Source organism: Phascolarctos cinereus, unplaced genomic scaffold (assembly GCF_003287225.1).
Source record: "Phascolarctos cinereus isolate Bilbo 61053 unplaced genomic scaffold, phaCin_HiC Scaffold_3;HRSCAF=262, whole genome shotgun sequence".
Taxonomy (NCBI): Eukaryota; Metazoa; Chordata; class Mammalia; order Diprotodontia; family Phascolarctidae; genus Phascolarctos; species Phascolarctos cinereus.
The window spans coordinates 228608081-228629781 of record NW_027555736.1 but is presented as its reverse complement, the minus strand read 5'-3'; the positions used below and the strand labels follow the sequence as shown (position 1 = coordinate 228629781).

Below are 21701 nucleotides of genomic sequence, written 5' to 3'. Positions count from 1 at the left end.
CAGATATCCTGGATCTATAATTGCAATTGACACTTTGACATTCTCCTATTTTGTTGTATTTACAACCTATTCAACCGAGAAGCTTCCTTTCCCGTGCTGTATGTTAAAAAAACGTTTGGCGGCTTTTTTTTTTTTAGTACTACAGACGTCCTTAGCCACGGTTTAAATGTTCTCCAAAAATCGCTTCAGTTAAAGCTCTGATTCCATATACATGCACTGATAACTTAAGGGACTAAAACAATATGAATTTACTTACCACCTAGCTTGTTGTCTCTTTAACCGACTTTCAGGTCGACAGTTGATTGTGTAGACTTAAAAAGGTGATGGAGAAAATGTTCATAATGCAAATTAAACTGTGTGTGGTGCCCATTTTTCTTTTTGGAGGGGAAAGGGTAGAGGTGGTTGTTAAGCATTTATCAGCACACCCCTGTGAAGAGGCAGGAAAGTAGAGGAGGGGTGGTCTGGTAAAGGGAGGCGAACCACAGTTTCTATGTATTCAGAAGCGATTTTTCGTACGATATTGGGCTATGAGGAATTTCAAATCGCAAAATGTTAGGGCTGGAAAAGACTGAGATAAAAGCCCAGCTGCAGGTTTTTTACTTAGGCAGCTAGGTGGTGGTGTTCAGATTCGCAGGTATTCAAGACTCTTGCCTAGTCACTTCCACCTCTCTTTGCCTCGATTTCCTCATCTGTAAAATGAGGATAATAACAGCACCTACCTTAGGAGGTTGTTGTGAGGATCAAATGCGATGATATTTGTAAAGTGGTTTTTAAAAAATTTTTTAGTATTTTTTTTTGTAAAGTGGTTTCCAAATGTTAAAGCACTACAATGCTAGCTGTTATTTTTATCATTAATACAGATGAAGAAGTGACTTGCCTAAGGTCACATAGTTAAATGGGAGAGTTCAGAACCCTAATTTTGAACTGGGAGGACCTTTTGATGCTCAGTCCTGTGAACTTATATACTAGGGTCCTTAACTTTTTTTGGGGGGGAGGGGTGCCATTTTAGCAACCTTGTGAAACCTATAGACTCTTCAAAATAATGTTTCTAAATGCATAATATAAAATACATAAAATTACAAGAGGAAACCAAATGTATTGAAAAAGTTATCAAAATATTAGGAAAAAAAAGCTTCGCACACCCCAGGTTGTGAAACCCTCCTCCTATTATCCAAACTGCGGTGAAGAAGTTCAGATGGTTTTGAATGATTCTAAAACAATTCTTCCGTTTGGACAAGGATTATTTGGCCGTTTGTAGATTGGGTGCTCATTTATGAATCCACAAACTGCTGCTTGTAGGCAATAGTAACATGCATTTGATATGATCCATTAAGGATAGTTTACATTTATATCTCTTTAAGAATTTGTAGAGCACTTTTACCCACATTATCACATTTGGTCCTCACATTGTCATGTGGGGTAGGTGCTATTATAGTCCTCACTTAACATATGAGAGCTCTCAAGGGTAAATGACTTAAGGCCACAGAGCTGGTAAACATATGAAGCAGAATTCAGATAGTTTGAGTGGAGGACTTTATCTACTTTACCATTCTTAGCTTCCCAAACAAGGAGCTTCCAAAAGGCTATTCTTCGTATTGTCATAAAACAGAATTTATTTATTGACAATTTAAAATAAAAACAAATTTCTGCATTGGCCAGATCATATGTGTATCATATTCACATGTATATGAAATATATGATACATGCATATACACACATATATACAGACATACACATATATTATATTATATATATATATATATACACACACACACACACACACACATACATACCTCATTCTATACTCAGTCTTTTACCTCTTTATCAGGAGGTGGGTAATTGTGGTCTGTTATTATTACTCTGATCACAGTTCATAAGTCTTTGAAAGTTGTCTTTAGAATATTGTCACTGTATAAAATTGTTCTGATTCTGTTCATTTTAGTCTGCATCAGTTCATACATATCTTTTCCGATTTCTCTGCAACCATCCCTTTCATCATTTTTTATAGCACATTAGTATTTCCATCACATTTCTATACCATAACTTGTTCTGTCATTCTCTAATTGATGAAAGCCCCCTCAGATTTCGGTTCTTTGCCACCTATCCTTGAATTTGTTTTGCTTAGGACTGGTCCCTCCCTTAATATACTCTTTCTCTAATTCCCCTTTCTTCAGATTCCCTCTTATTTCTCTGTTGAGTAAAATAGATACATAAATGAGTGTGTGTGTGTGTATTCTTTCATCCTTTGACTAGTTGATAGGAGAATGAGGTTCTAGTGTCAGCTGCTTCCCCCATCCCTTCCTTCTTCTTTGTATAGACTTCTACTTGTACATCTTGATTACAGGAGATAATTTTCCCAAGCCTTCCTTTCCTTTATTCTCATAGGGTATTCCTCTTACTGTTCCCCCCTTCCCCTTTCCTTTCTTCATTTAAGATTATCCAGACATAACTGAAACACTATAGGCCTTCTGCCTAATTAGACTTCTATGACCTGTTATGATGTTAGAGTTCAGAGGGTATGTATGTATCATCTCTCCATATTAGAATGCAAACCTTTCATCCTCATTTGGTTCCTTACAATTGATCATTTATGTTTTTCTTAACTCTTGTGTTTTGATTGCAAAGTTTCTGCACAGCTCTGTTTTTTTCTCAGAAATGCTTGAAAATTCTCTGTTTCATTAAAGGTTCCCTCCCCCCCTTTTTTGGCCTATGACATTATATTCAGTTTCGCAGGATAAGTTATTCTTGGCTGGAAACCTATATTCTTGCCTTCTGTAATATCATATTCTAAGCTATCTGCACCTTTATGATGGTGGCTGCTAAATTTTGTGTGATTCTAACTGTGGCTTCTCAGTATTTGAATTCTTTCTTTATGACTGCTTGAAGTATTTTTTTCTTTGACCTGAAGGCTCTAGATCTATCTTGACTGTGGTGTTCTGGGAATTTTCATTTGGAGGTTTCTTTCAGGAGGTGACTGGTGGATTTTTCTCCCCGCTTTGCCCTCTAGTTATAAGAGGTCTTTGCAGTTTTCCTTTACGTTTTCTTGAAATATGTCCAGCCTTTTTTTTTTTTGGTCATGGCTTTTAAGTACTGCCGTAATTCTTGGATGTTTTTTCCTCTTTGATCAGTTTTCCAGGTCATTTGTTTTTACTATGCATCTCCTTAAGTTTTCTTCCATTGTTTTCAGCCCTTTGACTTTGTTTTATTATATCTTAATGTCTCATGGAATCATTGTCTTCTCTTTGGTGCATTTGAATTTTCAGAGAGTTTGTTGTTGCTTGGTCAAGGCTTTGTACCTCTTGTGCCAAGCTGTTAATTCCCTTTCCAAGTCTTTCTTGCCTAGCTCTCATGTCTTTTTTTTTCCTCTAGTGCTCTCATTTCATTGATAAAAACATTTTAAACTTTTTATTTTATTAATTTATTTTGATTTATCAACAATCACTTCCATATTCTTTTGAGTTAAAATTTTTCTCCCCTTCCTCCCCCCCACCCTCCCCAAGATGGCACACAATCTGATATAGGCTTTACATTTACATTCCTATTAAACATATTTTCACACTAGTGAAGTTGTAAGTAAAAATTAAAACCAATAGAAGGAACCATCAGAAAGATGAAACAAAACTCAACAGAAGGTAAAAATATTAACTTTTTATTTTAAACTCTCCATTTCTTTCATAACTTCTAGTTGAATTTGTTCCTAAGCTGTGCTTTTCCTTAAGGCAATGTTTGTAGATGTTTTAGTCATTCTCTTCTGGCTTTGTATCTTGAGTATCCCTATTGTCATAACAGCTTTTTGTGGTAGCATTTTTCTTCATTTATTTATTTTTGCTCATTCTTCCAGTCTTCTTTCTGCTTTCAGATTTGATGTTAGGGCCAGACTCTGTACGCTTCTGGAGGGAAGGATTGGGCTGGTCTTGTTGCTGTTTTCTTGAGTGTTGTGTTATTCTAGACCCTCAGGGACAGCTGAGGTTGAGAGCTTGGTCTGATTGAGAACAAAGTCTGATTCTACACCCCAACTTCCCACACTGCTCCTCTTCCCCACCCCCAGGTTCTGCAAATTCTCGACCTGGGTTTAGGTCAGAGCAACAGTGGGCTGCTGCTTTGCTCTTTGCTGGGTGTGGAATCTTTCATACATCAATCAATAAGCCTTGTGCCAAGCATTATCTGGGGACACAAAGACAAAAAGGACACAGTCTCTACCCTTAACAAGCTTCTATTCTATCTGGATGACAGTAATAAGTATAGACAAGAGATATGCAATGCATAACACATAAGTAAGTATATACAAGATATATATGAAATAAATGTCAGCTTTTAGAAGAAGGGCAGTAGTAGCTGGAATATTCAGAAACAGCTTCACGTAGATTACTGTAGAAGGTCTCTCTTGAGCAGCGTTTTGAAGGAAATGAGGAAGTATGAGGGATGGAGTTTTTATATAGGAGAGCATTTCAGGCATGGGGAAAGAGACCAACGCAAAGGCTTGGGAACAGATGGAGAAGCGTCACCTGTGCGAAGCAGCAAGAGGGCTGCTTCAGCTAGGGTGTGCAGTTTGGGAATGGAAGTAATGTATATAATACAGTTGGTAGGAGCCCAGTCGTGAACGGCTTTAAAAGACAAACTGAGGAACTTATAGGGAACCATTGGAATTAATTGACTACAGAAATAACATGGTCAGACCTGAGTGATTTGAGGCGGGGAGACTGTTTTGTTGCTCAGTCCTTCAGTCACATCCCGCTCTTTGTGAACCTGTGGACTGTAGCACACCAGGCCTTTCTGTCCTCCACTGTCCCTCAAAGTCGGTCCAAGTTAATGTTCATTATTTCCATGACACTATCCATCTCATCCTCAGCCGTCCCCTTTTCCTTTTACCTTCAGTCTTTCCCAACATCTAGGTGTTTCCCAATGAGTTCCATCTTCTCATAATGTGGCCAAAGTATTCAAGCTTCCGCTTTAGTATTTGACCTTCTAAGTGAATAGCCTGAATTAATTTCTTGTAAGTATTGACTGATGTGACCGTAAGAACTACTATGGCAGTAGTTCAGTCTTGAAGAGATGATGACTTGAACTAGTTTAATAGCCAAATGACGAGAGTAGTTGGGTGGATATGAGAGGTAATACGGAGGTAGAAATGACAGGATTTGGCAACTGATTGGATGATAGGGTAGGAGTGAAGAGTCAAGGATGACATTGAAATTGTGAACCTGTATGACTGGAAAGATAGTAGTGTTCTGCCTAGAAATAAAAAGGGGGGTGGTTGTATGATGAGTTCTGTTTTGGACATACTGAGTTTGAGATGCTTATGGGATATTCCATTTGAGATATTGCATAGGCAGTTGGAGATGTTGGATTGGAATTCAAATTATAAGAAAATTAGGTAGTTCCTGGAAATAAAGGCAGGAGTCTTAATGATAATAACAACTAGTATTTATGTAGCACTTTAAGATTTTCAAAGGTCTTTACATGTTATCACATTTGATCCTCAAAGCAACTTTGGGAAGTAGGTACGTAGCACTTTAAGATTTTCAAAGGTCTTTACATGTTATCACATTTGATCCTCAAAGCAACTTTGGGAAGTAGGTACTATTATTATCCCCATTTTACAGGGGAAGAAATCTTCCTGACTACAAGTCTGATACCCTAGGTACTACACCACTGAACAGCCTTCAAGGAAGGGAGGCAAATTTATCAAATATTGTAGCTATGTAAATAACTCACAAGACATGGGGACTAAATAAAGGCTTTGCTAATTAGTCTTAGTAGGTCACCTTCAAGAGAGCAATTTCAGTTACATGATGGGGTAGAAATAAGGGATTGAAGCATAGCCCCTCTCACAAGCTTACAGAGATGAATGAGATAATTCTCTGGAGAGAAAGAGCTGACAAATCATGTTAGTTTTGGGATGAGAGAGTACAAGATCTCGCAGCTGAGTAAAGTTTGGAGGCACTGAGATGGGCAGAGACTGAGACCAGATGTCTACCACAGACAGATGAGATACCTGAAACCAGAGAGTAGCGCCCAGAGAACAGTTAGTAGACATGTTCCCCATGGGCTGGGAAGGCTGGCAATTGAGGATGTCTTTCTGTTGAGATGGAGATCCCCCCCCCCCGGAGTTTTCTGCTTCCTTTTTACAACTCTTTCATTCTGTCAGGTTCTGATTTGTTTAGATAGTCTGTTCTCCACTGTTTTGCTATGTATGACTGTAAATGATGTCTAAGTATGATAAAGACTTGAGCATGGGATAGGGGAGGAGATAATTTTGTAAAAGTTTTTTTTTTAAAGGTCATAGTTATAAGTGTCTGAAGTTGGCTTTGGACCCAGGCCTTTCTGACTCCAGGCCCAGTGTGCCACCTAGCTGCTCCAAATAATAAAAACATTATTCTGGGAAGAGGCCCGTGGATTTCACCAGATTGCCAGAGATTCGTAACAGTTAAGAAGCTTAAGAATTCCTGGCTTAGGATGAATTTGTAGTAGAATCAGCTGGCCCATTTGTTTCTTACTTTCCCCCTGAAATCCTGAATTGGGATTGTAGAAAGTAGTTACAGGGGCTTGTGCAGGGTAATGAATTAGTAAGATGGAAAAGATGACAGATGAAGGGGTCAAGGGATTCTAGGGTGTACAAGGGAATCAGTGAGATGGCTGACTAGGTGTTAGGACATGAGAGGGTAGAGGGACCAGGGGCTTTCTCTTTTAATTTCTTCCTTTTAGAAATAAACCTCTTACTTGTTTCTTTAATTTTACTCTTTCTGTGAATACATGCTGTTTTTAGACATTTTCCAAGTCCAATGACTTAATGAACAATTATATTGAAATAGTTATAAAAATATTTTTAAAAGTAAGTTCACAGACTCCAGGTTAACACCTCTTCCTTGTTAGGCCATCTCTGCTGTCTCCTACAACTACCATGCTCCATAATTTTCCCTCTGTAGTTCCAGTAGTTCCTGTAGAGTGCTGCTCTCTGCCTTACTCCACTCCTACCAGTTAGAAGGGGGTAGAGTTGGGGCAGCTAGGTGACGTAGTGGATAAGAGCTCTGGCCTTGGAGTCAGGAGGACCAGAGTTCAAATCCAGCCTCAGACTAGATACTCACTAGCTCTGTGACCCTGGGCAAGTCACTTAATCCCAATTGCCTCACCAAAAAAAAAAAAAGGTGGGGGTTAGAGCCAAAAAACATCAGACCGCATTATTTCTGAATCTTGGGTCATCTAGGGAACGTTTAAGCTTTTTGATACTTAACCTAGGTGTTAGTGGATTATACTTGCCAAGTGAGATTTTTTAAAAAAACTATGCCCTAGAGAGGAAAATATACTAATTATGAATATACTATTCTCATTCAGGAAGCTGACAAAAAGGGAAGAAATAGAAGTAGAGAGAGCCAAGGCTAATGCTGCCCTTTGGGAAGCCAGATTGGAAGTCTCAGAAATATCGCGGGATGGATATCGTGAGGCAGTTCGGAGACTGGCACTATGTAATGAGGACTTGAAGAGACAGCAGTACAAAATGGAGAAAGATACAATGGCTGTATTAAGCTACATAAAGAAGCAAGACTTGGAAAAAGATCTTTTGGTATGTAGAAAAGCTCTTGAATCTTATTTTACTGAATATATGAGCCCCAGTTGGACACAGTGAACCGGACTCTAGCATAGTGATGTCATTTTGGTCCTCTTCGAGGACAAAGGACAACCACTAACCACCACTATGAATATACACAGTAGTTTAAAGAGCTCTTCTCAGGATATATAAACACAACTTAAATGCCATCTGCTGGAGAGCCCTGACCTCCTCAATTCTTAGGGCTTTTCTTCCTTCTTCTCCAGTATGCTATAAGTACTTATTTGATATTTTACAGTGACAGTTATGAAATTTTTCAGTTTTTAATGTAATTTTGCCTGAATCTGTCAGTACATTAGCCGTTCTTCACTCTACTCTGGCTGGCAAAATTGATAAATCCTTTAAAATACTTCATTTAGCAATATGAAATACAAATTTGGGTCCTGTAATTCTTACTTTTTGTTTACATAATTTGTGAGTATATGTTTATGTTTTGCAAAAGTTAGAGTAAAAGCTCTAAAATCAAGAACCAGGTCTCAGTTTCACACTTTTGAGGGCATCTTTTAGTGTTTTGGGGAAAGATCCAAAATCCTAAAAACACCTTGAAAATGTGGGGATAAATATTAAGCTAACACTGTTGTTGAATGTTTGCCCTTTTTTTGTGCCTGAGTGCTGCAGTTCCCATCTTTAGTAAAGTCAATCTATTATAAAAACATTAGTAGAAGTAAAGAAGTTAGGAGAATTACAAACCTGAGATTAAATATTGTCAAATTATTTATTTAGTTAGCAACCACAATGTGCTAGTAACCATATAGGACACCTTCAAAGATCACAGAACTTGTACTGTTTAATTCTAAAGTGACATTTTAGATCAGACATACAATAATTTCTAAAGTTCTTGCAAACCTTTATTTGTATATATTTACCGATAATAATTGGGTATTAGTTTATACCTATCAGTCCCAGCCATATTCCCATTTTCTTTTCTTTATCGATAGCCTTAGAAATATAAACATCTTTAGCTAGCAGTTGTACCGACTTTTCCTACATAGATTTCCATAAATACAGAAGAAACAAAGACTAGAAAGAAAAAGCACAATATAGTGTGTTGAATTCATCAGTGATTATTGGTGGTTCCGTTATATCCTAGAAATGTCTTTTAAATAGTACTGAGAAAATGATAAGATTTTGCCCAAAAGTTAGCTTCTAAGAGTTAGATACAAACTATGAGAACAAAGAGATGTAGCTTCCTTAGGTGTAGGGGAAAAAAAAGCCACTAAACTAAATATTTCTGTAACCCTTGAGTGTATCACTGTATTACCATGTAGTAAAATATAAAACAGTGTTCTTAATGATAACTGAATCATCAGGAAAGGTGAGGTTTTTTTTAAAAAAATTTTTCCAGTTAGCTCTTGCAATATTTGTTATTTTTTGGTTTTGGTTGTTTGGTGGATATGGGCAGCCTCAGAGTTGCTTTAATTTGAATTTCTCTGATTATTAGTGATTTGGAATTTTTTTTTAATATCACTGGTAAAAAGCTTGGATATCTGCCTTTGAGTACTACCTTTTTGTATCTTTTGACCATTTGTCAATTGAGAAAATGGCTCTTGTTCTTATAAATTTGAATCAATTCCTTGTATATCTTGGACATGAGACTTTTATCAGAGAAACTTGCCTACTAAAATGGTCCCTTTTTCAAATACGTATCTTTGGAAGACTAGATTTTCGTTATATACTTCAACCAAAACAAGATAATGCAATAGATTGAATGTAGCAGCAGATGTGAGAATCCAGTTGGCTTCTTTTAAGTCAGACTTTTTTTGGTCCTCTTCTAGTGACTTAGTGGCTTTAATTGCACTTGAAGATTAGGCTATTTAGTAGGGATGCAGTATAGAACATTGTCTTCATTTTCATAATTCTCCATTTCTATTTTAATACAGATTGAACAACTGAAACAACAGATATTAGATGCAAATGACAAATCCAAGATTGACAGGGAAATTCTGGTGAGTAGTTTGTACTCAGTGACCCAGTTTCTGTAGTAGTGATGTTTCTGATAGTCTCCATAGTCCAGAGCACAGTTGAGATCCTGAAATAGTAAAAGAAAAAAACCAAAAAAAACCCCAAAGGGGACATAAAACAACCCAAATAGTTGTCACAAAGGCTATGCATTAAGTCAAATTCATGTATTTTGTGCATTCGGAAAGCCGTCATTTAGCGAGGCAGTGTATATCAGTGGAAAGAATGCTGACTTTGGATAAAAGGGTTTACTTCGAAATCCATGCTCTTCTACTTTCTATCTGTGTGACTTCAGCAAAGTCCTTTAATCTCTTGGGGCCTTGGTTTCCTAATCTGTAAAATGAGAACATTGGGCTAGATGACCTCCACAATCCCATCTCTAAGTCTAGGGTCCTGTGACTCTTATTCTACTTTGTTCATTCATTTCAGTCATGTCTGACTCTTTGTGACCCCATTGGGGTTTTCTTAGCAAAGATACTGGAGTGGTTTGCTGTTTCCTTCTCCAGCTCTTTTGACATATGAGGAAACTGAGGCAAACAGGGTTAATTGACTTGCCCAGGGTCACATAGCTAGGAAGTATCTGAGGCCAGATTTGAACTCATAAAAAAATCAAGATGAGTCTTCTGATTTCAAGCCCAGTGCCCTATCCACAATGCCACCTATCTGTGCCTTCTTATTCTACAGGGACTTCTAATAAAGTTTGTCTTGTTTGTGACCCTGTAACAGATAAGAATTTAAAAAGTAGGAGATTAAGAGTATGCTGAAGAAGTAAAAAATAAACAAGTAGCAGCTAGAAACAAAATAAAAAAATAAATAGACATGAACTAGCAAAGAAACATGCATTCTTAAGAATGGAAAAAAAATAACCCTAAATATTTCTGTAGCCGTTGAGTGTATCACTTTATTGCTGTATAGTAAAATATAAAGTAATATGCATAATGATAATTGAATATATAAGCTGCAAATCAGAATCTAAGTATTATGTAGGTCTCAAAGACCTACATAATAGGACTGTAAATTGATTATTAGTACTTTCCCATTTTTTACCATCCCACTCCTCTTCTAATTGTTTTTGTCAGCATTAGAATTTCTGTCAGTATAGAAATAGTGCTTGTGGGCCTTAACCAGTAAGACTACATCTAAACATGGAGAGCTTACTGATTAGCTTGGTGTATATATTAGTGTGGTGTATATTAGCTTGCCTGTCTATACACCTAATAAATACTATAAGAACCAATATAGGTTGATTCCTTCACTACTGATTGTTTCCATAATATACTCCTTTTACTGGATAGCTTCCACTGTATGCTCAATGCAATCATTCCTGTTCTCAGATACTGACTATCAGTAGCTAATTATTTCCTTTATACCTCTCACCTCTGTCCTCAGTAATCTCAGCACTTCCTCAGAAGAAGATTAATGATCCTTGATGCATAATATGCACTGATTAACAAGACAAGTATTCTAAAATAAAATAAAATAAAACATTTTAGAAAAATTTCCAAGGAAAACAGTTAAAAATTTAAAAAATATCAGTGCGTATAGAAGCAAACTTTATTTGTCTAGAAAAATCACTGATGTGGAAGCACCATCTCAATCAGTACCCGCAATTAAGTATGATTTTTAAAAAAAATTATACTTTGCCTAATCAAAAAGAGGCAAACATGCCGTATGATAAAACAAACTAATATCAGAGATGTAGTTGAAAAATTTCAAAATTATAATGAAAAACCCCAAAGATTTCTTCAGTATATTCTAAATTTAGTATAGATTCAATCCAATCTCCTACCAATCTACATTAATAATCCTATATGAGTATCTGTTATATTAATAATAACTGTATGAGAATATGATCATTAGGAAAAGATTGACTCTGCTATACTTAATAAGACACAAAAATATGTTTTACTTTAACTTAGTCAAACATTAAGTACCTACACAGTACAGAACTTGGCTAAACTCTGAGGGAGACCAAAAAATTAAATAAGACAATATATGCTACCCTCATAGAGCTTAAAATTTAGTAGAAAAGATTTTTAGTGCAAAGGCCAAAACAGAAGAGGCTTTCCGTTTAACTCTCAGTTAACCAGAAAATTAGCTAGAAGCATATTTTCTATCTAATTAGTTATAAATCTTGATAGATATTCTCTCCTGACATTCAATCTCTATCCTCTTAGCAACCTCCAACCCTAGGTTTAGCTCTTTTTCAGGTATAAAAATTACCTCATGTACCATATTTTAGAAGTTCTTATTACACTGAGCTTCAGTAAAACTGATCTTTCTTAATACTAAACACTAACACTTTACATTAATTTTCTCTTAATTTCTTATTTATAGCAAGAACACTACTCTGTAAAAATTAATGAGTTGGAGGGGCAATACAATCAAAAAACTAAAGAAATTGGCTTAATTCAGATAGAACTGAAAACAATAAGGCAGTTTCAAAGGAGGAAAACTCAAATAGAAAGAGAATTAGAAGAGGTAAGATTTCCTTTTTAAAATCGTAATCATGTTTTTGTCATTATTTTAAAAGTTTGATTGTATAAGGGGACAAATAACTGATTTTGTCAACTTAGAGGGTATCAAATTGAGAGAAAGAGAAGAATCAACTGAATTATCATTCACCAAGCATTTATCAAGCACCTACCATGTGCTAAGGATTGTGCTAGGTCTTAGAGACCTAAAGACAAAAATGAGAGTGTCTTTGTTTCTACATAGAACTTAGTGCTGGATGGAAAAGCTCTTGCTTTTGCACAGATTGATAGGCCATGGTATTCTATAGTAACTAATATAATTTGTAAAAAAAATTAAAGTATATACCTTTCCATATATCTGTAAATCATAGTCATGGTTTGATCTTAGTCAGAAATTGATAGACCATTGCCTTGCACAATTCTTGAAAATTTCATAGAAGAGGCTGTTTCTGAGGAGGGGCTGGTGGCACACCCCTGTCATCCCAGCAGCCAGAGAGCCAAAGATTTCTGCAGTACATTCTAAATTTAGTGTAGATTCAATCCAGTCTTGGTGGATCTTGAACACTAGAGTGGTGAGAGGTAATGGACTGTACTGATAGAGTGTCCGCTTTCAGTTTGGCATTAATAGGGTTAGTCCCCAGGATGTTGGGGGTGGAGAATCAGGTTGTCAAAGGAGGAAAGAACCAGCGCAGGTGGGAAATAGAGGTGGTCAAAACTCTGGTGCTGATCAGTTGTGAGGTGGGACCTGTGGGTAGGGAGACTGGTTTTTGTTTTTGTTTTTTTGTAATTTTTAAAAATTTTAAACTTAAATACAAAATGAGAAAAAAAAACATTGCCATGTACACAGCAGACCATAAGAGAGGATTCAATGTAAAACAATAAATTTCCATTTCAAGAAAACCTACATAATAAATACTATACGTTGTTTTCAAAGCTGCCCAGTTTTTCTTTGCTTCCTTATTGGTTTTCTTTTGTTCTCTGCTGTGCACTTTTTACTTTATTTTTTTCCACCTTCTTTCCTCTTCTACCCTAAAGAAGGCTACAATTAAGCAAGGATATATACATATACATAGATATCTATAAACATGCACATATATATATACATATACACTCATACAACATATATGTAAGAGTACTATGTTTATTTCCACCTGTCATCTGTTTCTCTGAAGGTGGATAGCATCTTCCTTCATAGGTCCAAGTCTTTCAATGTTTTTCTGATGCAGAAATATTCCAACCCAATCACATCCTATCTGAGAGATTGTCTATGAAAGTTTTTTCCCAATTTTCTGCATTTCTTCTATTCTTGGCTGCATAGGTTTTATTTATACAAGAAAATTTTAATTTAAAATAATTGAAATTACCCTTTTTGTACTTCAGCAATGCTCTCCCTTATAATATAGTTTGAGGTCTGAGATTGCTGAATCTACTTCCTTTATATTTTTTTTCCTTTTTTTTTTAAGTTCCTGACCTTTTGCTCTTCCAAATGAACTTTGTTATTATTTTTTCTAACTCAGAAAAATAATTTTTACTAATTTAATTGGAATGACATTGAATAAATAGTTTAATTAGGTAAAATGATGATTTAAAAATTATATTGGCTAGAACAATAAATTGAACAATAAGTATTACTTCAGTTATTTAGATCTGAGTTTATTTGTATAAAAAGTGTTTTATGTTTATGTTCATATAGTTCCTGTGTTTGTTTTGGCAGGGATTTACTCAGATATATTTTATACTGTTTAGGTATTTTAAATGGTCTAAAACAATGTTGAATAATATTGCCAACACAGTATAGTTTCTCTATTTTTCACTGTTTTTTTGTTTTTGTTAGGCAATAGGATTAAGTGACTTGCCCAGGGTCACACAGCTAGTAAGTGTTATGTGTCTGAGGTCAGATTTGAACAGAGATCCTCTTGACCCCAAAGCCAGAGCTCTATCCATTGCTCTACCTAGCTGCCCCTGTTTTTGACTTTTGATTAACTTTGTCTGAGATCATGATTAATATCCATCATTTTTTTACATAATAAATTCTACTTCTGCCCTTTATTTTATCTTTTTTATCTCTCATTTTTATGTTTCCTGAAAGCAACATAGTGTTGAATTCAAACTTTTAATCTGCTATCCATTTCCATTTTATGGGTAAATTTGTCCCACTCACATTCTAAGCTACAATTACTTTTTTTTTTTTTTGGTGAGGCAGTCAGGGTTAAGTAACTTGCCCAGTGTCACACAGCTGGTAAGTGTCCTGTGTCTGAGGCTGGATTTGAACTCAGCTCCTCCTGACTCCAAGGCCGAAGTTTATCCACTATGCCACCTGGCTGCCCCTAAGCTACAATTACTTGCTCTTTTGTTTCTGTCTGAATTTAGAAGACTTTTATACCCTTTTAGATAGTATGAGTGTATGTGTATGTATGTATGTATGTATATATAATACACATATAATATATATGCACATGTATGTACATATGCATATGTATAACATATATAATATATAATTTCTCTCTTTAACCCATTCCCGGTGACAGTAAGGTTACAGCACTACCCACTCTCCCTACTACCAGCTTCTTCTGTATCAATTTTTCCTTTTGTGCTTCATTTATATAATTACTCCTTTTTATCTCTCTCTACAGTTTTATTTTTTTAGAATTACCTGACCCATACTCAGCTCATTCCAAGCCTTTCTTTCAAACTATGCAAATCATGATGACAATCATAAGAGTACTGCTAATATTTTCACGTGTATGAAGTAAACAGTTTGACCTCATTGAGTCCCTTATAATTGGTCTTCAATGGTTACCTTATATTTCTCCTAGATGTTATATGTTGAATTTTCCCTTAAATTCTGGGGTTTTTGTCACAAAAAAACCTGAAAGTCTTTCATTTCATTAAATGTCCATTTTTTTTTCCCTTCAAGATTATATTTAACTTTGTTGGGTAAATTGCCTGTGGCCATAGCCCTAGCTCTTTTGCTCTACAGAATATAATATTTCAAGACCTACAGTCCTTCAACATAGTAGCTAATAGGTCTTGTGTAATTCTTATTGTAGCTCTATAATATTAAATTTTTTTTTTCTTGTTGCTTCCAATATTTTCTCCTTAACCTGCTTGGCTATGATATTCCTGTAAGTTTTCCTCCTGGGATCTCTTTTAGGTGGTGATCAGTAGATTTTTTTCTATTTCTACTTTAAGGTCTTCTCATTTTAGAACATCGGGGCAATTTTCCTTGATAATTTATTGTTAATACTGTATCAAGATTCTTTTTTTAATCACAATTTTCAGGTAGTCTGACTATTCTTGTATTATTTCTCCTCCATCTGTTCTCCAGAGCAATTGTTTTTCTGATGAGATGTTTAACTTTCTCTTCTTTTTTATCATTCTCTTGATTTTTCTTCATGATTTCTTGGTGTCTTAGAATGTCATTAGCTTCCCCTTGCCCAATTCTAGTTTTCAAGGAAATATTTTCTTAAGTTTTTGATGCTCCATATCAAATTGGTTGACTTCCTTTCCATAATTTTCTTGATTTTCTTGGATTGCTCTTATTTTTTCTCTATTTTTTTTCAGTCTCTTTTATGTGCTTTTTAAAGTCCTTTTAAAGGGGGCAGTGAGGTGGTGCAGTGGATAGAGCACTGGATAGAGCACTGGCCCTGAAGTCAGGAAGACCTGAGTTCAAATCCGGCCTTCTACCAAGCACTTGACACTAGCTGTGTGATCCTGGGCAAGTCATTTAACCCCAAATTGCCTAAAAAAACACAAAACAAACCAAAAAAAAGTCCTTTTAAAGAACTCTTTTTGTTCTTGTCACCGTTTGAAGTATCTCATTGAAAAAGGAGTGACTTTTTAAGCTCCATTATCTTCCTCTGAACGTGAACTCAGGGCTTCTCCATCCCCATAGCAACCATGTATGGTTGGGTTCCTTCTCCTTTGCTTACTCATTTCCATTTACTTATTTTTTGTTTTATTTTGTTTTTAGCAGCTATTAGTGTAATCAATTTGCAGTCCTAAGGTATGGGGAATGATGCCCCAAGTCCCAGGTCTCCCCTACTATTATTTTCTGAGGTCTGTCTTGGGGCCCAACCCTGGGCTCTCCTCTCTACTCCCAAGCCACAGGCAAGGCCCCCAGCCACACTGCCCCACAAATGATCTTGTTTCCTGTGGCCCCTCCAGTGGCTACAAACCACAGCTGTCCGCTCTGCCTCAGGACTGAAACCAGGGACTCTGCTTTCCTGCAAGTGCCCACAGTCAGCAGGGTCCCTGCCCCTCGCTAATGCTCCCACCAGGCATGTGCTAGCTCCCCCTTCCTCCAGCCAATCTGGGACGTATTGGGTCAGCAGTTGGTTGGTGGTTGGGTTAGCGCAGCTGTGCTTGGTGTCCCTTGACAGTGGAAGGTGGCTCAATCTTCTCCCACTCAGTCTTCAGACCCCTCCCCCCCAATACTCTGTCTGCAAAATGAAAGTTCCTAAGGCTGAGGCGCGGCTCAACCCAGTTGCCCCTAGGGCTTGTTGTTTGTTGATTCTGCAGAGTCAGCCTGGAGGTGTTTGCCCTTCACTCAGGCCTCACCTTAGCCATTAGAGCTCAGGTCTTTCCTGGGGTTTTCTCAAGTTGTCTTAGGAGGACAACTCCTTTACCCTGTGTTTATTTCTCCTGCTCTGAGGTGATGTAATATCTTTTTTTTTTTTTTGTGGAGGAAATTTGGAGAGCCAAAAGTTTTCTGACCTACTCTGCCATCTTCCCAGAATTCTCTTTTGGGGAGACCTGTTCTTAAACAAGAAAAGGTCACTTCTATTAAAGACAGCCTTAAAAGATTCTATGAATTGGGGTGGTGGGAATGAGAAAGAGCTCCCCTGAAAAAGACTTCCTTGAACACCACACCCTCACTGTAGTCATCATTACTTTATCTTTCATACTCTTATGTCAACCCCTTTCCTAGATCTTAGTTCTGCCCTCTAGATCAAGTCAGATAAGTTAAATCCTCTTTCGTATAATAGTTCTTCACAGATTTGAAGACAGATGTTTTTGTGTACCTCTCTTCTCCAGGCTGAAGTCAAATGCCCTTTGTTCCTTCCACTGATGTAGTATGGCATTGTTTCAGGCCCCTTCACCATCTTTGTCAACCTCTTTTGCACATGCTCTGGCTTGTCAGTGTTTTTTCCTAAAATGTAGCACCCAGAGTTATGGGAAGACCCACTAGATTTGGAGTCAGAGGACCCAGGTTCTTGTCCTGGATCTGCTCTTTTATCGCTTTGGGAAATTCTTTTGGCCTCAGTTTTCTCATCTGTATAAAATGAGAGCATTGTTTAAGATGGCTTTTTACAAGAACTATTAAGTTTCATCTTATTAGCCTCAGCCTATCATTCTGGCTTACTAAAATTGTGACTGATGTCCATTATATTGGTGGTACCTCCCAGTTTTCTGTTCTCTTCAAATTTGATAAGCAGTTCACATATGCATTCGTCCAGGTTATTGATAAAAATGTTGACCATCATAAAGCCAAATTCAATTCCGTAGACTGCTTCACTATTCAATCTAGACTGGCATAGATCCATTAATCACCTCTCTTTGGATCTATTTTTCAACGAGTTCTGAATCCTTTTAACTGTGTTATTATTATGTCTCATCTTTTCTTTTCTTTTTTTTCTTACAAAATTATGGGTAAAATATAAAATGTTTTGCTGAAATTCAGGTATATTTTGCCTATAGCATTCTCCTGACATACCAATCTAGTTTTTAGTACTTTGGAATATGTATTATTCATCAATGTAAGTACTCATGTTACTGATGAAATCCCAACTGCTCCTTGCCTTAAAATTGCCATTTTCAGAAGATGCTACGGATTAAAAAACCCAGAAAAACAAAACTCATTACCTGATGTTCATCCTTCTGGTAGAAAGTCTCTCCAAATTTATTCAGATTTATTAGATAAAGAGTCATACAGTGTGTTTTCAGCTAAGTGTAACTTGTAGTTGATTCTGTGGTGACTTAACCGTGGAGAACTTAAAGTAGCCTCCAACTCGGTGATAAAATCATCAGAGTCTAGTAACCCATCAAAAAAAGAAATCAGGTTATCTGAGAGTAATTGTTCTTTATGAACCTGTACTGGCTATGTGATAGACTGTTTCCCTTCCTGGGTTCTCTCAAGCTATCAGTTTTATAATACAGTCTAGAATTTTTCCAAGAATCTAAATCATACTCTATATAGTTTGACACAAGCATTTTTTTCTTCTTCTTGAAAGTCAGTATGTTACCTCCGACTGTTGTAGTAACTTTCCTGTTCTCTGACTTTTTTAATTTAAAATTTCTTCCTTTTTTTCCCCCATGATGTTGACCGTGCATAATAGCACATACAACAAACTATGCTCATAGAATGCTCTGCTCTCCTTCTCTCCTTAGAAACCAGGAGGAAGATGTATTTCTTTATGTCTTTTCTAGGATGAAGGCTGGGGTGCAGCCTTTTTATATTAATTTATTTTTAGTTTTCAACAAATTTAAAATTTCTTTAAAAAAATTAGAACTTAACGTACAATAAATAAAATGGGCTTTTACATATACAAAGTAGAATGGAAAAAAAGGATTGTTTAGGAAACTGATTTTCTCTTACATGCATCTTGCTTTTCCATTTAAGTATATAATAAATTCAACATGTAACTTTCAAAGCTGTCTTATTTCAGCTTTCCTTCTGGCTTCTGTTCACTTAAAATTTTAAAAAGCAATTAGTATTTCCATATATAGAGCAGAACAAAAAAAGAGGATCATATATGTAACTATGAATCACCATTTCATACTGCTTGATTTTTTTAAAAAGTATATCATAAATTAAACATATTACTTATAAACTTCCCCTCTTGTCTATGCTTCCTTCTGAACTTTCTTCTCTTCTGTGTATCTTTAAAATGTTTAATTGGACCTATTCTTTTGGCATCAGCATTACTAACCCTTGCTTTCTCTCCTCATCCCATGTCCTGTCAATTAAAAATCACGAGAAAAAAAACTTTTTGTAATGAATAAAGCATAGTCAAATAAAACAGATCCACATGGTGGCTAGAGATATGGTTGATTTTTTGCTTTAATAGTTCTTAAGGCTGTCAAAATTATTTTTATTTACAGTATTGTTTTCCGTGTATAAATCGCCCTCCTGGTTCTGCTCTCTTACTCCTGCATCAGTTCATACTACTCAGAATTCTCTGAAATAGTTCCTGTAAGTAAGGTGGATTTTAGTGTAAATAAGGAGGATTTTGTTATTCTTTTTTAGATAATAACTCCTATAATAGCTCTTAGGATCCTAAATAATAGTTCCCATGATCATGGTTGTAAACAGTTTCCACTGCGGCTGTGCAGTGAGATATAGGGATGACAATGTAATATTTACTATGCTTACGCTGTACTAAGTCATGACAATATTGCTAAAGTTAACCCGTGAGCTTACTGTTGGCAAAATGCATTCTTTGTGTGCTTCTCTATAAATCAAGAGAGCACTGGTCAGTGAGGGGGGAATAGGAATGCACAAGAGGAATGTGCATGTGTGCTTGCCTTGATTGGCCCCCATCAAGGCTTGGAGGGAATCTGGGTTTGCCTCAACTGACCCCCGTTGAGGCTTAGGGGATACAATGAGTTATACTCCTATTCTCGCCTGCCCCTGCAAGAATGGTTATTAGGGAGTCCCATAGGAATTGGTGCTCCCATTATCAGCAACCTCTTTGAGAAGACTAGACTAGAATAAAGTAAACTTATTTAACCCTTCTGAAGCTGTCTTCTGGTTCTTCGGGCTGCTCAGATCAAGAGTGAACCTGTTAGAGGCTGGAGACTAAAAACTCCAGTGGCTCCTGTGATACAGTTCCTTTTGTCATTTCTTATGGTGCAATAATATTCCATTACATTCACGTGTCCCGGATTGTTCAGACATTTTTGCTCTAGTAGTCAGCCCCTTAGATTCTATTTTTCCTTTTTTTTTGCTTCTCCTTCTCTGCCCTCCCTTCCTTTCCCCTCCTCTACTTTTCTCTTTCCTTTTCAGAATCAGGAAGTCTGTTTTACTTGTGACCGTTTCCTCTCTAATGATATCCTCCCTCTCACCCCACCTCCCTTGTACCTCCCCAACCCTCACTTGTTTCTCTCCTGAGTTTGATGTATATCTTCAGCGTGTGTGTGTGTGTGTGTGTGTGTGTGTGTGTGTGTGTGTGTTCATTCAGACTTTCTTTGTTTCAGATAAGACTGAGGTTCATCTGATGTTCTCTTCCCCAGTCCCTTCCTCCAAATCTATATTATAATTCTTCTCACAATCCCCGATTATGAGATATATCAAGTTCTACCCTTTTCATCCCCTTTTCTGCTTAATGTATTCCTTTTAGCCTCCTTTCACCTTCCCCTCTTTGACCCTCATAATTGAATCAATTTAACACCAAGTCCTTTGTCTTCTTATTTAACTCCTTTAGTATGCTTTGAAGACATTAAATTTCTTCTCCTCCTTTTAGAATATTAGCATTACATAATTATATAGCTTCTACCAATTGCTCAAATAAATTTACCTTCCTAGATTTCTTTTGATTCATGTATTTGTATTTCAGGGTTTCTATTCAGGACCTGTGGGAAGCAGCTATGTGGCGCAGTGGACAGAATATTGGGCTTAGAGTTAGGAAGCCTTGAATTTGAATCATGCCTTAGATACTTCCTAGCTATGTGACCTTGAAGTCACTTAACCTCTCTGAGCCTCAGTTTCTTCTTCTGTAAAATGGCACCTATACTTCATGGTGGTTGTGAGGATTTAAAGTATTGTATTTAAAGTGCTTTATAAAGCTTAAAGTTTTCTATAAATGTTGCTCAGGTTGCTTTAGTCTTTTCATTATAAATGTTTAAAAGCCCTCTAATCCATTAACAATCCATTTTTTCCACTGTAGGATTAAATTTAGCTTTGCAAGCTAAGTTTTTCTTGGTTGTAGACCTATATCATTTGACTTTTGGAATATCGTATTCTGAGATCTCTTCTTTATGGTAGAAGCTGCCAGGTCCGTTGCAATCCTGGTTGTGGGCTCTTGGGACTTGAACTACTTCTTTCTGGATGCTTAAATTGTTTGTTGGCTTCTCCATCATTTCTATGACTTTCCAAAATCATAGATAGCAGCGTGGCTGTAACTTTCATGGGTTCTTTCAGATCCAGTCCTGGCCTGCCTGTGGCTTCTGTTTTTGACTCTAGGACTTCCCAGGGAGACCAGTTTGGCTGGATCCAGCCCTAGTCCTCCTGTGCCCTCTGCCTTCCCCTCAACATCAACCCTGAGCCAGTCAGCCTTCCTGCCTGTAACCTCTTCTTTCTTGACTCTTCCCAAGGTGCCCTTCATCAGTCAGCCCAGCTTCAGATATCATGCTCCGTCTTCACCCCAGAGCCTTCTCCAGTGCTCAGGAAGCCATTTCTGACCCAAATCCCACCTCAAATTGCTAGTTCTTGCCAACTGTTCAACTTCGCCTGTCATTGCCCATTTTGAGTTGGGCATCCTGGGCCTCACAGGACTCAACATCTTGAGGGAGGGCCCTGAACAATCTAATACCTAGCTCCCAATACCTCCCTCCCTGCAATGGACTTCTCTTCAGTCCCTGATGATAGCCTGAATTCTTCCTCCTGGGTAACAGCTCCCACCCAGCATACTCGCCCTATCTCAATAATTCTGCACCCCTGC

The 21701-nt window shown here is 37.0% G+C and overlaps 1 protein-coding gene across 3 annotated transcripts in view; it reads left to right on the top strand.

Annotated features, from left to right (window-relative positions):
- The window catches only part of BBOF1 (basal body orientation factor 1), a 79689-nt gene that overhangs the window by 729 nt on the left and 57259 nt on the right, over nucleotides 1-21701 (top strand). For 2 of the 3 annotated variants that reach the window (XM_078151476.1, XM_020986541.2), the window contains exons 2-4: nucleotides 7333-7561; nucleotides 9487-9552; nucleotides 11903-12046. In XM_078151476.1, the coding sequence (XP_078007602.1) occupies nucleotides 7333-7561; nucleotides 9487-9552; nucleotides 11903-12046 (439 nt within the window). The remainder of the gene's footprint in view (nucleotides 1-7332; nucleotides 7562-9486; nucleotides 9553-11902; nucleotides 12047-21701) is intronic. The other variant, XM_078151477.1, reaches the window with a different exon arrangement.